The sequence below is a fragment of the Lynx rufus genome, unplaced genomic scaffold, assembly GCF_022079265.1.
Source record: "Lynx rufus isolate CCGP_SWC_20201006 ecotype Redwood Valley unplaced genomic scaffold, mLynRuf1.p SCAF_15, whole genome shotgun sequence".
Lineage (NCBI taxonomy): Eukaryota > Metazoa > Chordata > Mammalia > Carnivora > Felidae > Lynx > Lynx rufus.
The window spans coordinates 46,438,906-46,454,498 of NW_025814829.1; the positions used below are offsets into that span (position 1 = coordinate 46,438,906).

General features: G+C 45.7%; 1 protein-coding gene across 1 annotated transcript in view; it reads left to right on the plus strand.

Moving 5' to 3' along the window:
• The window catches only part of TNR (tenascin R), an 83,823-nt gene that overhangs the window by 36,207 nt on the left and 32,023 nt on the right, over positions 1-15,593 (plus strand). The window contains exons 8-13 of the mRNA XM_047076964.1: positions 5,146-5,235; positions 6,339-6,602; positions 7,230-7,499; positions 8,641-8,760; positions 9,688-9,834; positions 12,543-12,662. Of these exons, the coding sequence (XP_046932920.1) occupies positions 5,146-5,235; positions 6,339-6,602; positions 7,230-7,499; positions 8,641-8,760; positions 9,688-9,834; positions 12,543-12,662 (1,011 nt within the window). The remainder of the gene's footprint in view (positions 1-5,145; positions 5,236-6,338; positions 6,603-7,229; positions 7,500-8,640; positions 8,761-9,687; positions 9,835-12,542; positions 12,663-15,593) is intronic.

Here is a 15,593-nt window from a genome sequence, read left to right on the forward strand (position 1 = left end):
CGGCCCTTGCGCTGCAGGGGACAATGTGCTCATTCCTCTCGCTCTTCAGCCCTTAATTAATCTCTTCCTGCTCGCGTGCCCCATCCTGCCCACCAGAGAATTCCATATCCCCTTCCCTCGACGTTTCCTAATCTTGGCTAGCTTTCAAGGTTCAACTCAAGTCCCTCTTCTAGAAAGCTTCCCTTGGTCACTACAGGCATGCTGATCCTGTCCGCCCTCTGAAATGGTTTCCTTAGTTAGCAAGCCCACAGTGTAGTGCCCAATTACTGAAATTCCAATCAGCTAGTCCACTCCTCTGGAGGATAGGGACCCTCCTCTCATAGGGACAGGGGCCATGCTAGGACATGGCAGGAAAAAACAAAGGACTTGAGTTCCAAAGCCAGTTTTATTGTATATTAGCTTTATGACCTTAGTCAAGGAATGGACTTCTCGGAGCCTCTTTTTGCTCATCAGTAATGCCTTCCCAGCAGAGCCGCAGGGGGATTAAGTGAGGTAACAGGTACAAATCTCTAAGAACCTACAGCTAGTAGGAGTACTCTTGACCATCAGACCCTCAAAAAACTTGCCTTAATTTTTAGGCCTCATTTCTTCCCTCCCTTTCTTTTTCATTGTTCTTCTAGATTCTCCACTGCATGAAGCTCAGTGCTTAATGTATTGTGGGTGCTCAATAAATACTTTCCTCCTTCAGTACGGATTTCTTTTATATCACTGAGGGCAAGGGTGATGTCCATTCGGCTCACCCTGATATCCCCAGTACCCAACCCTGTGCCTGGCACAGAGGAGGCCCTCAATAATGTTTGGCGAGTGAATGAACTGCATGCCTTTGGGAGTTCAGCGAAGAATGGGTATGCAGTGAAAGAGTTGAGAAAAGCATCAACCTCCAAGCCAAACAAAGGCATGGAGAGTGGTGGTTTCCCATGGGATGAATTTTCTGAGCTGTTGTGAAGAAAAGGGAACAGAGCCATTCAAATGCCACCATTTTCAGGAGGTGGATGGAAAGATAAAGAGAGCATTGATAGAGAGCAATGGGGTCTTTAAAAAGTGAGAAATCCCTAGGAGTCCGCAGAGTCCTGATGTATAAGTGTGCTGGATACGCCTCGGATACACATTTTCTTTTCCAGCAGAACTGTATTTTACCTGCTGGCAAAGAGCAACAATTCACTTGTAGCACAGGAAGAAAGCTGCAGAAAATCAAAAGAAAGCAGCAGGCAGGAACCTATAAACGAGTCCCACTTTCCCATCCCCTAGACAGAAAGCCTGGGACGAGAGTACTTTAAATTCTGCTCTGCAGTTTTTCTGGGAAAAGACGATTCCGTTGTAAATTATTGAACATTTCATTTAAGCTTCATAAATAAGAAACTCAGATGAAAACGTTACATGTTAGATCCGTTCGGCAACATATAATTTCTGTCTTACTCCCTCGATCTGTCACCCTTCATCTACGTCAGAGAATTTCTACTTCATTATAGGCAATTGAAGGTTTCAATCAGATGCCTAAGAAAAGTAGTTTATGTTCCAAAGGTAACTTAATTTCTCCAACCAAGGATGTACCTGGGACTCGCCGAACATATTGACGGAGATAGATGTGTGCTTCCAACGTTTCCGGGGGCGTCGCAATCACCCACTCAATCTAGCGGCAGGTACTCCTCCCAGCCAGGGGCCAGCTCCTCGCTGACAGCTGGACTTCCAGAATCGCTTGTTTCATCAGAGCTAACAGGCTAAGCCCCAGCAAACTGACAACAGGTGTGCCCAGGACTAGCCTCTACCTACCTGGGACACACAAAAAAGGACTCAAGGTCCTGGAATAGTTCTCCGAGTGAGGTAATAATAAAACCAGCTACTATTGCCATGGGCCAGGCACCATCCTGCACTTAATCCTCACGGCCACCGTTCGAGATGAATACCACCAGGTTTCCCATTCTACAGAAACTGAAGCTCAAAGATACTAAGTATCAAAGTGATGCAGGTAGAAAGTGGCAGAGAATGAATGGTAACATAAGTTTGGCAGACCTCAAAGTCTGTCACTCTTCAAACTTTACCTCCACTGGTGTCGACACTTCAGAGGAAGAAAGAATGAAGGGTTAAGAAGTGGGCTGGAGCTGGTCTGAGAAAGGGAAAAGAGGGCTGGCTCTCATACACTCCTTCGAGGGAGCCTGGTTGGTAAGGCCTGGTAGGTACTGTCTTACTCAAGCATGGGGACATTTATTGCTTTGGGCTGGACTAAAGCTCTACTGACGAGGGGATGCACAGCCCTCTGGCTACCATGCAGCGTTCTCCTTCATTAAACCAAACCATTTGTTAAGGAAAGGTTGCTCAATGCATTTCCTGTCAAAGTCATTCCTATTACCTCAGGAAGCCCGGGGAAGTCACAGCTGCTCAGGGGAAGGGATGACATTGGGGGAGGGGTGGGACATTCCAGTTCTCCTAAAAGTCCCGAATCCCTGAGGCCAGAAGTCTGAGTGTCCTCTCCAGCTGGCCATACACTTACTCTTTGCCTTAGTTTCTTTTCATAACTTGATGGTGTACTGGTTTGAATGGTGTCCCCCCTCCCCACCCCCTACCCCCCACCCCCAGTTCATGTCTAACTGGAACCTGTGAATACGACCTTATTTGGAAATAGGGTCTTTACAGAGGGAACCAAATTAAAATGAGGTCATAACAGATTAGGGTGGGCCCTAAATCCAATGTGCAAAGTGCCTTCATAAGAAGGGGAGAAGACACAGACACACAGGGAGAATGCCACGTGTTACAGACGGAATGTTTTGCGTCCCCCAAAAGTCATGTGTTGGAAACCTCATTCCCAGTGTGATATTAGCAGATAGGGACTTTGGGAGGTGATTAGGGCATGAGCAAGTAGCCCTCATGAATGGGATTGGTGCCCTTGTAAAAGAGACCCCAGAGAGTTCTCTTGTTCCTTCCACTGAATGGAAACACAGAGAGGTGACGGCCATCTATGAACCAGGAAGTGAGGTCTCTCCCAATGTCAAATCTGTTGGTGCCTTGATCTTGGACTTCTCAGTCTCCAGAACTGTGAGAACTAAATGTGGTTTAAACCACCCAGCCCGTGGCAGTTTGTGGTAGCAAGCCGAGCAGACTGAGACACTATGAGGCAGAGCCTGGAGCAGAATGCCCAACATGGGCAGCAACCACCTAAAGCTGGAAGAGGCAAGGAAAGATGTTCCCCTTAGTTCCCCCTTGGGAAGGAGCACTGCCCCTCCCCCAGCACCTTGTTTTGGGCCCTCTAGACTCTAGAACTGTGGTAGATTCCATTTCTGTTGTTGTAAGCCACCCCTTGTCATCATTTGTCATGGCGGCCACAAGAGACTAATGCAGATGGAGAAAAGACTCCCCATCCCACCATCCTCACAAGGTTGTGCTGAGGGTCAAAACACATCCAGGTATTTTGAAAAGAACAAATGTTATATAAATGTAGAATAACATGATCATCAGCCATGGCTCTTGTGGCCCCACACAGATTGCCGCCCCCCCCCCCCACCAAAATGCCTACCAGAAGGACTCAGGCTCATCATGGGGGACCCCACAGGTGATAGTTTGATCTTTTTGTATTTTTCTACAATCCCACTTCTAGTAAATGAGGGTGAGTTTGTGCTAGTTTGATGCTAGAATAATGGACCCTAAAGATGTCTACATTCTAATCCCAGGAGCATGTGACTCTGTCAACCTACATGACAAAAAGGAAATTGTAGGTGTGATTAGGTTATCTCAGTGGGGCCAATATAAGAACAAGGGTTCTTATAAGAGAGATACAGGGAGATCAGAATCAGAGTAGAAGATGGGGCAAGGGACACAGAGGTCAGAAAGAAAAACAGATATGAAAATGCTATGCTGTTGGCTTTGAAGATGGATTAAGGAGCCACAAGCCAAGGGAGGCAGGAAGCCTCTAGAAGGTGGGAAAGGCAAAAAAACAATTTCTCCCCCAGAGCCTCCAGAGGCTGCAACCCTGCTGAAACATTTAGACTTCAGACCTGCTGATGCTGAACTATAAAATAATAGACTTGTGTTGGTTTGAGCCACGATATTGTGGTAATATATTACAGCGGCAATAGGATATTAATACACCGGTCAAGCCAGTTAGTCTGAAAATGAATATGGGAGAGAGTAGGGAGACACCCCAGATAATTGCAGGTATCCTGGGAGGCGCCCGGTGATTCTTTGTATTAATCCCCCAAAGGATTTCCCCAGAAAAGTTTATATCCTTTAGTTGGACAGTTTTTGCGTTTTTTCCATCTTCCCAGAGTCCCCTGGAAGTCAAATCTAAGATTGAATCCATAACTTTAAATACCCTGGCATCTGAATTAACAACCGTGGTAGGGAGCCCACAGCAGCAAGGCTTCTGCCTGCCCCTATGTTAAAGGCCTGGTAGCCTATTCATCCAGTGTTGCTCCCTAGAAGGGATCCCGGAGTCCCCATATGGTTTCAATCCCTATCTATAAAAGGTGCAGATTGGTGCTCACAGCATTCGAGAAATGCTTTAGGGGCACCTGGGTGGCTCAGTCGATTAAACATCCAACTTTGGCTCAGGTCATGATCTCACGGTTTGTGGGTTCAAGCCCTGCGTTGGGCTCAAGCCCTGAGTTGGGTTCTGTGCTGACAGCTCAGAGCTTGGAGCCTGCTTCAGATTCTATGTCTCCCTCTCTCTCTCTGCCCCTCCCCCCACCCCCATGCTCTGTCTCTCTCTCAAAAATAAATGAACATTAAAAAAAATTAAAAAAAAAAAAAGAAATGCTTTAAAGGCCCATATCCATACAATCCCTCCTCCAATTCACAACTTATACAAGAACTCCCTTCACCAGCCGTAACCAACTTGAGACTCTAAGGACTTTTGGAAGACCTTCCAAAGGAGAGCACATTTCTGAAGGTCACTAACAAGGGCAGCCTTGCTGCCTTCCCGACGAGACCAGCAGCAAGAAGGAAGCTGCATGGAGCACTTCATCCTGTTGACTTGGTATGGATTTCCTAAATGTTGAAATTGGGATTTCCTACTAGGTAAAATTAGGAGGAGATTCAGGAAGGACTAAACATAAGATCTGTACAGGAATCTAAGCTTATTTGCTTCCCTCCTCTCTGCCTTCCCCACCACTGACACACACACAGAATAATGTTTGTTTCTGCATCTCCCGACAGATTTGGTGCCTGGCACGGAGTATGGAGTTGGAATATCTGCTGTCATGAATTCACAGCAAAGTGTACCAGCCACCATGAATGCCAGGACTGGTGAGTAGGACTGCTACAGAAGCAGACCAGGATGCTGTGCAAGCCTGAGAAGCCACGGAGGCTTGTGGCTTGCTTGTCCTGGCAAGGGCCGGTCAGAAGGCAATGCCCCCTGATGAACAGGCCCCTGGATGACAGTTATCAGCCTAGGAACAACATCTACCTGCAGATCGTTGATCTCTGTGCCTAACCTCTGCTATCAATATGCAGGATAGTCTCACTCACTTCCCCACAGATCTGTGCATGGTCTCCCATGGTCTGGTGGGCTGCCCCCAGAGGTGGAAAATTCGAAATCAGTTGGTGTCATAGCAAGTCTTTCTAATATAATACCTCAGAGCAGGCAGAATGTGATGTCCCTCACCATGGATGACAGAAGCCCTCAGAAAGGTCATAGGGATAAAGGTTTAGACTTGGAAACAACCCGTTAAAGCTAAGGGCAATGGAAAATTCCACTTGAGACCCTTGCCACTCAGCATCTGGCATATTTGCTTCCAAATTCTGGGTAAATTTCAAAATCACTCTGGAACTTTAGGTACAGGCAGCTGGCATGGGGTGGGGATTTTGAGCCAATCCCTGCTCCAAGGCTCATTCCAACATAGACAACCTCTCTAAGAGAACCACAAGGACACAGGTCCCCAGGAGTTATCAAACCTAATTACCTGTACACCCATGGCCAGATCAGTCACAATGGCCTCAGGAACAGGGGTAGCTACTATTGCCAGGAATGTCATATCCCTACTTGATGGTGACTCCTATTTTACCCTGGTTGGATTGCTGAGAAAGGCTGGAAGAAAATGAATATGGAAAGCTTGATAATCAACAGCCAGCTTTGTCCCAGAGGTATGTCCCAGAGGTGGATGTATTCCTATGGTGTTGGAGCTATTAATACCTTTATGCAGATTGTCCATCTATATACCAAGCCCTTGGCCATCTTTCAAAGTGAAGGTGCTTAACAAAATGTGACAGAATTGTCAGCAATGACAAGCTAATCCTCATGGTCAGCAGGCCTGTTTATAGGTTAGAAATCCACAGGGAGGTCCAATTCCAATAAATACTGGCCCTTGTATGGAACTTGTGTAAAACAGGCCACTTATGTTGATTCACAGAACTCGATAGTCCCCGAGACCTCATGGTGACAGCCTCCTCGGAAACCTCCATCTCCCTCATCTGGACCAAGGCCAACGGCCCCATTGACCACTACCGAATTACATTTACCCCGTCCTCCGGGATCGCCTCAGAAGTCACTGTGCCCAAGGACAGAACCTCATACACACTGACAGATCTAGAGCCTGGGGCAGAGTACATCATTTCAATCACTGCTGAGAGGGGTCGGCAGCAAAGCTTCGAATCCACCGTGGATGCCTTCACAGGTACCAGGGTAGCAGACATCCTAGCTGGGCTCAGGGATCAATGGATCTTAGTATGAGAAAGTCATCCAAGTAGCCTACTCTTCCAACGCCTCCATTTTGTTTAGAGAAGGAGGAATGTGGGTAGAGAAAGAAGAGATCGAGGAGAAATTAACAAATACATCAAGACGGAATGGTTGGAAGTAAAGGGGAGAGAGGAGCAAGGCTACCTACGTGCCTGAAAATTTGTATCTGGTTTTCTAAAACCTGGACATAGGGATTGATTCTGTTCATCTTTCCCCATCTGCACTAAATCAGTGGGCATTCAGAGGATCCATGGGATCATGTTAAATTTCTCCCAGGACAAAGATTTTAAACCCTGGGTATTAGGAAGAAGTATTATGAGGTGTTACCCTGCTGAGGGCATTCATTTTTCAGTATAAGGCTTGGAGAAAGGAGATGGACAGGACTAGAGAGTGAGGGGCTGTAAGCTCTGAGTCAGCAGGTGAAGGTACAGTCGTAATTGATAAGGAAAGCAGATCCCTCCTAATTGATAAGGAAAGCAGATCCCTTCAGTCAGAGGGCTCTCCTAGCCCAGTGGTCCCACCACCTCGCGTGTGTTTCAGAACCATCATCTTCTCTGCTTTGCAGGCTTCCGCCCCATCTCCCATTTGCACTTTTCTCACGTGACCTCCTCCAGCGTAAACATAACCTGGAGTGACCCATCCCCTCCAGCAGACAGACTCATTCTGAACTACAGCCCTCGGGATGAAGAGGAAGAGATGACAGAGATCTCCCTGGAAGCTACCAAGAGGCACACTGTCCTGATGGGTCTGCAGCCAGCCACCGAGTACATCGTGAACCTGGTGGCAGTCCATGGCACAGTGACCTCTGAACCCATTGTGGGCTCCATCACCACAGGTGAGGTGGGAGGGCTCAACAGCAGGTGGTGAGGGGGGTTCCTACAGAGGTCTTTAACAAGTCAATGAAATTTACAAAGAGAAACACCCAAGAAGTAGGGGCCTGCCTCACTTGGCTAGAGAGGGTCTGTGAGCTGTTCTGAAAGAGCCACCTCTTCCAGGGCTGCATAAAATGTATAAGATGGGAAGCTTCCATTGGGAAGGTAGGACAGACTCAATGTCTTGAGGAGGCCAGGGCTTGAATGCATTGGTCCAGAGGTTCTCACGCTACCAGCCTGAAGAGAGTTAACCTTCAAAAGGAAACTCCATCTCTTGACTGCTCAGTAAGGTCACTCGTACAAATGATGCTTCCTCAAAATTATGTGGGACGAGCACTAGCATGCGGCCATGTAGGAACCTGGTACTCAGAGAGTGGGGTTGGTTTGCATGTTGTTTGGAAAACATAGGCACTGTGAGACTATTGGATCAAATTCATCTCATCATTTTCAAATGTAATCCCAGATATGAGTATGCATGTGGCTGAGGACATGTGTATTTGGGTGGTTTCCTATATAATGACAAGAACCCACTAACTGGACAAGTACATTAAGCACCCAGCTGGTTTCGACCCTGCAGTCCTCCAGTAGTCAAAAAAATGAGGTACCCAGTACAAATGAAATACAGTTTCAGAAAGTGGATTTGTTCTGGACTCGTGCTCTGAAATCCCTCTACAGTCAATAGGCAGTTTTTCCAAACTGAACCATAGGTGGCTGCTAAAAACTAAGAGAAACAGAGTTGGGTTTGTCTAAGAGAAGCTGCTCTAGGGAAAATGACTATGTTACTCCCAGTTCAAAAGAAAACATATGAACTTAAAGGAAAGTTCCAGTTGGCCTTGACACAGCTAACAGTTGCTGCACAGCACAGAGCTTGCCAGTTCGACCTAATGTTGTTAAAATATTCTCCATGAACATGGCTTTAGCCATACCTATGACTTTTCATTTCAAACTTGGGCCTAAGCATGGCTTTAAGGATGCCCTAGTACAAAGGGCTTGTCTGTCCCTGCGACACTATTAGCTCTTGGTCCACAAGAAACCAAGGATAAGAATTGCTTTCTCACACTGTGCTTTTCTGTCTTTTTCCCACAAACACACGGGTCCTTGTAGGAATTGATCCCCCCAAAGACATCACAGTTAGCAATGTGACCAAGGACTCAGTTATGGTCTCCTGGAGCCCTCCTGTTGCATCATTTGATTACTACCGAGTATCGTATCGGCCAACACAAGGTAATAAAGTCACTTGATTTCTCACAAATGGATGGGATTTGGTGCTGAGTGACGACTGCTCTGGGAGAAATACATATCCCAGAGGATATCACCCCTGCCCGCATTCTCCCCCTCTCTGTAGCGCGCTCCTTCACAATGAGAGTGGGTTAAGGAGGAGCAGGCAAGAAACCCTGAACTCACCAACTCCTCTCACACACGGCTGGACTATATTCACCCAGAAACCAGGCCCTCAACCAGCAGAGCAAATCATGGTAACTGGTCACCATTATCTAGGCAGTCTAGCGAGAAACAACCCCCCCAAAAAATCTGCCAAGATCCAGGGTCATGTGCACTTTCCCGAGAGACTAGTCCAAGACTAGAAGCCTGGGGGGATTCCTAAAGACTCGGCTGAGCCAGATGGAGCCTTAGAGGGAGCCACAGTGATGGTGGTCCTATTTCTACCACTCCAGCCAAGTCGGGAGTCAGAAAAAGTTGGCACAGACCTTCACCCTGCCAGTTCCTGCTGTGCATGGCACATTGTTAACAAAGTAGAGGGCATGCCCACTTCCGAGGAGGCGGTGGGAGAGTTTTCCAGACTACCCTGTCTCCGGGCTGCATAGACCCCTCTTCACAGTCCATGCCTGTTAGACTGCCTTAAGAAGACCAGCTTGTTAGAAAACTAAATAAACCACTTTGTTGTCGTTGTTGTTGTTGTTGTTCCAAGGAACCTATAAAATGAGGAGGTGGGACCAGCATACAAGCTCTCCTCAAGCTCCAATATTTCCAGTCCATGAACCACTTCTCTTCTTTCCCCACCAAGCGCTGAGCTTTGCACCCATCTGTGCTTCATGACAAAGTGCTGCCAGAAGCTTCTATGTAGATAGACTATACCATGAGCTGTGTTGAAGCATCTGCTGAACTTTAACAGTGGCTTCTGCTCTTCCTTAGTGGGACGGCTGGACAGCTCAGTGGTGCCCAACACGGTGACAGAATTCACCATCACCAAGTTGTATCCAGCCACTGAATATGAAATAAGTCTCAACAGTGTGCGGGGCAGAGAGGAGAGTGAGCGCGTCTGCACCCTCATTCACACAGGTAGGCATGTCTCCCTGTCATGAGCCAAGTCAGGATGCTGGCTGAGGACCCACAACAGACAGAAGAGGCAAACAGTAGAGTTGTTCTGGCTAATACAGAGGGCACTGGTCCTGGGCTCAGAGGCTCCATTCTTGGGTGTCCCTCTGACTCACTGTGTTATGCAAAGCAATTTGCAATTTCTCTCCCCACTGATATTCCTAATACTGGAAGTTTAGACCTTATTGATTTGGGTCAGAAATTTTCATGGAATTTCCAGTAAGAAAGGTGACCTTTTAAAGACGCATGATGAAAGTGAATTCCAGAACAGACATCTGAATCATCACATCTAATTAAAAGAAATTTTTTTTAATGTTTACTTATTTTTGAGAGAGAGAGAGAGTGAAAGGAGGGGGGAGGGTCAGAGAGAGACACACACACAGAATCTGAAGCAAGCTCCAGGCTCTGAGCTGTCAGCACAGAGCCCGATGCGGGGCTCAAATTCATGAACGGTGAGATCAGACCTGAGCCGAAGTCAGACGCCCAACTGACTGAGCTCCCCCAGGCGTCCCTTACATTTAATTTTTTAAAAGACTCAGTCAAGTAAATTTTACCTCAGAGAAGGAAAAGTTGATTATATCAGTAATAACCCATAGGGTCCTGAAACTCTTCATCCTCTGTGGCCAGAAGCCACCAAGTGGCTGCATTTGCTATTGCTTTATGCTCAAAAGGTGGTGGCCTTCCTTTGGAAAGTGAGCCCTTTGGATGCACCTGAGAACAGGGCTCCCGCAACAGCTCCACTGCTCCTCCTTCTCAGTCAGCCCACCATGCCGAACTAGGAAAGATTTGCTGTAGAAGTCACCAGAGGGGACAAAGTTTTCTGTCCCCAGACCCCAGATCTAACCTTCCAGTGAAGCTATTATTCCCACAGCACGTGGGAAAACATCCAACCTGCCTCGTTAGAACAGCCGGCTTTCCTGAGGCTGCTTAATTTCCTCAGAGAATGGCATTTCCTGAACGAGGGAAAGGTAACTTGGAATTTCTCACTGCTTTTGTAGATACACTCACAGGCCCAGAAACATCTGTAAAGTAATGGCCTAGAAACGTTCCTTCAGAATGTTCAGAACCTCAAGAAATTATTCTTCTAAAAGACACCACAGGGTATTCTCATCTTCCCTAGTCTCCTCACAGGCCTGTGACTACAGATAACCCAGCAATATTTTTGGTCCAGTATTTCCTTTCCATCAAATTATCTGTGACCATTAAAGCATCAAGAAATATTGACCCAAAGTGATGCCCAATGAGTCAAAAGAAGCCCCCTCTCACCTTCCTGAAAGTCTTAGAAATTCATAGTAAAGAAATTAGGCTCTTTCTCTTTGAGAACAAGAAAATGAATTTCAAGAGCCTCCTACCCCCTAGGGTAAAAGAAAGCAGCAACTTGGGTCAAAACACCTCATCTTGGGTTTGTGGTTATAAGCAGCAAGTATCTGTAAAGCAGATATTCAGTAGTGTACCAACCCAAACCACCCTCCTTTAGGTTCAAGCAGAGCTATTGGGAACTCCCGACAACCAGATGACCCACAAAAATATCTTATCTTGTTGTTTTAATGTAAGGTCTATGATTTTGCAATTGGGAGAAATGAGTACTCCTTTAGGATCTCACACTTAATCTCAGAGGGATCAAGCTAACTGTAGTCTCCCAAGACTTTTCCTCTTGTCTCTTCTCATAAGGTTGCATTGGAAGAACTTGCTGAAGACACAGATGATGGATGCAGTTGAGATATTAAAACTGAACAAAAGTTCACAGTTGTTGCTTTCAAATGAGGAATACGGGCAAGCTATAGAAACCTGCAGTTAGGGGTCAACAGCACATCTTGGTCCCCAGAAGTAAATTACATGATACTTGGGTTGAGTTGATACTTAAACTATTCTACTAACCTCCATTTCTGAAATAAATCCCAACCTTATGGAAGGGAAGCATAGTAAGAAACATATGCATAGAACATGGGCAAATAAGAATAGGCACACGGTCCCATGATGAGCAAACTCTGTTCCCCCCAACAGGCACCACTGGCCTTTAGCCTGGAAGAATCCCCTTGACTCTATGCCACAAAAAGGATACCCAGAACTCAATACAGAGGAAGTCTGTGGTAAAGCAATCATCATATGTGGCTTTAGAGGCAACCTGAGTCCCATTCAGTCATTCCACGACCATTTATTGTGTACCTTGTAAGTTCCAGGCACTGACGCTACTCCTTGACCTCATGGAACTCCCACCATACTTTCCGAAGTTCGTCAACAGAGGTCGTTCCACAAGGCATGCCCCTTGTATTTGTGAAAGTGCAAATAGCCTGGGAAACAAATTGTCTCATTAACTAAAGGAATATAACAATTCCTATATGTTCTGAGTTTCTCCCTCTACGTTTAAATGTCTAAAGCACAACAGCCATACCTCAGAATCCCCCATAGCACCTGACAGTGCTCCGTATGTAAGAAGTTAATGAATACATTAAAAGGAAGACCCGAGACCAATCAGGGCAAAACTGGGTACTTGGGAGGAAGGACGAAGGGGAGAAGAGGAGGAGATCAGAAGGGGAGAAAGGAAAGAGGTCTCCACTCACTTCATCATTTTGTATGGCACAGCCGCAGACGTGCGTGATGGGTGAAGCTGCAGGAGATAGTTTGCTGCAGTGCCTCCTACGTTCACCTGATATTCTCCGGTTCCATTTCAGCCATGGACAACCCTGTGGATCTGATCGCCACCAACATCACTCCAACAGAAGCCCTACTGCAGTGGAAGGCACCAGTGGGTGAAGTGGAGAACTATGTCATTGTTCTCACACACTTTGCAGGTGAATGTCTACAGGCCTGTGCATCAGGCAGGTGGGAAGGGTGGGGACTGGGGCTGAAGGCTAGTATGACGGTTTTTGTTTTTTAAAGGACATTTTATCAAGCTGAGGAACATATTAGAAGTTTTCCTGCTTTACTTTTACTCTCAAGCTCTCAAGATGTCCCCAAACTCTGCAAACAGCACCAACTATGGGAATGCAGAAGGGCCGAATCTGAAATGTACAAGGAGGGCACATAAACAAAGGCAAATACAAAAAACAGAGCAATAGCACTTGGAAGACAAAGCTCAGAACTGAGCTAAGACATGGCCCCAAATGCTATGGGCTGGAACGCAGACTTTTCTAGATATTTACAGAGCGAGAAAACCACTAAAGCACCACGCACGGAGCAGATAATACATGGAAACAGGTGACAAAGGATCCAGGCCTAGCAACCTCCTGTTGCTTTAGTCTTGTCTACCCATATCCAACCCAAAAGGTTGATCCAGCATGAAATCTTGAGTTTCAATGTCTTCTTACCATGCTTGTTCACCTTACATTATTTGAAGTTGAATAGAGAAGCCCAAAGCAAAATAGTGTTGAGTGATTCAAGTGTCTAGGCCTAGGAAAATTACTTGCCTGACCAAATTATACATGTGATCACAGAATTCTTGTGGGTTATACCCGGGAATCCAGAGAACAAAGATACCAGAAGACAAAAGATAAGCAGATGTCTTGATTTTCAAAAATGACAGAGGAAGCCAGTTTTTGTAAGCTGCAAAGTAAACAGATGGTCAAAGCTTGGGAAAATAAAAGCCAAAACAGGCTATTAAATAAATTGGGAAAAGAATTAGTGGATATAGCATACAAGTACAGGTTCACTAAAAGTTTTACCAGAACCACTTTAGGTCCCTTTTTTTTTTTTTTTTTAAACTGGCCAATCTGCTAACACACTTGGATTTCAGTAAGGTATTAGAAAAACCCACTTATCAATTTGACAATAAATTTCATATATTGAAAAAAAAATAAAATAAAATAAAATAAAATATGGTTAAGAGTGAAAAAAAAAGAACTCTGTTAAATGTTTAAAAAATAATTACATTAAAAATATACATTAATTTAAGGAAAAAAAAAAAAGAAAGAAAAACCCACTTATCACTTAGATGGAAAAATACATGATGGATCATATTTGGAGTTAGAACTGTAGCTGATTGGATGACCCTCCTCAAGGAACGAATATCATGACTATAACTCCACCAGAACCCCGCTATGTGCATGTGCGATCCGTGTCAACTCCTGCCACCCCTTCCTGCATGCCATGGGCCTGCGTTTCTTAACTCTCACCATGCCTTCCCAAACCGCCATGCATTTGCATGTGTCATTTCCTCTACCAAGAAATTCCCTCCCTACTTGTCTGCTTAGACACACACATTCTTTAAGTCAGTTTCAACACTATCTCCTCTGCCAAAGCTTCCAATATTCCCCCAAGGTAGATAGACCCACCCGCTCACAGATACAAAGTACATGATTCCAGGGGCGCCTGGGTGGCTCAGTCTGATAAGTGTCCAACTTCGGCTCAGGTCATAATCTCGCGGTTCAGCTCTGCTGACAGCTCGGAGCCTGGAGCCTGCTTCAGATTCTGTGTCTCCCTCTCTCTGCCCCTCCCTGCTCACAGTCTGTCTCTCTCTCTCTCAAAAATAAACAGATGTTAAAAAAAAAAAAAAAAAGTACATGCTTCCCTCATACCAATTAACCTCCGTTCGTGCAACAAATACTTTTGATGTCCTCCCACGAGCCACGCACTCACCAAGGCTGCAAGGATTCAGAGACAGAGCATGAGTTCTCTTCGCAGACCTCACTCTGGTGAGGATGAAACCAATACCTGGGTACAACCCAATGTGAGCACTGTCATGACACAGGCAATCACAAAACAGATGGATCGCTGATTGGGAGTGAGGGTGTTGAAGGGGCAAAAAACCAAGCTGATCTCAGGTAAAGTTAGAGAAGGATTGTATAGGAAAAGGAATGCCGAGAAAAGAGAGCAGCCTGAGTGCATTTGTAGAGGTCTGAGAGGACAGGAGGACTTCTGAGAACTGCCATGGTTTGAGGTGGCTGGAACAGCGACCGCCGGCAGCATGTTGCAAATGAGGAAACTAAAAAGTTAGAGTCATTATGTATGTTCTTCCAAAGAGCTGGTGTGGATTTTAACTTGTTTGCATGCCTTCTACGCCTTTAGACCACAAGGAACTTGAAACCCCCACCTAGTTTGGAGAATTGTTTTGTAAACTTTCTTAAATGCTGAGTGACCTGGGAGTATTCTAAAGACACAAGAAAGGGCTTGGCCCTGCTCTAGTGAATAGTTGTTTTTATTTTTGTTTTTAACATGTATTTATTTTTTGAGAGACAGACAGAGCGCGAGTGGGGAGGGGCAGAGAGACAGAGGGAATCCGAAGCAGGCTCCAGGCTCTGAGCTGTCAGCACAGAACACAACGTGGGGCTGGAACCCACGAACTGTGAGATCATGACCTGAGCCAAAGTCAGACACTTAACCAACTGAGCTACCCAGGCGCCCCTCTAGTGAAGTTTTATTGACAGCATGAATGAATACAGAGAAGACACGCTTATCACATTTGTATATAAAATAAATCTGGGTACTCACTGATACTGTGATACGGTGACCGAGAGTAGCTATGCTTGTGCTGAGCGTAGCATAATGTATGCAGAAGTTGAATCACTACGTTGCATACTTGAAAATAATGCACCATTGTGTGTCAACTGTGCTCAGATATTTTTTTTAACTGTGATCAATAGAATCCAAATTCAAATATAGTTCAATAAACTGAAACAGTGGTCCAAAACTCAATTGACAAGGCAAAATACGGTAGAAATAAATGCAGAGCTCTGCCCATGGGTGCAAGAAGTCAACAGATTTGGAGCTGCCACATACATGTAATG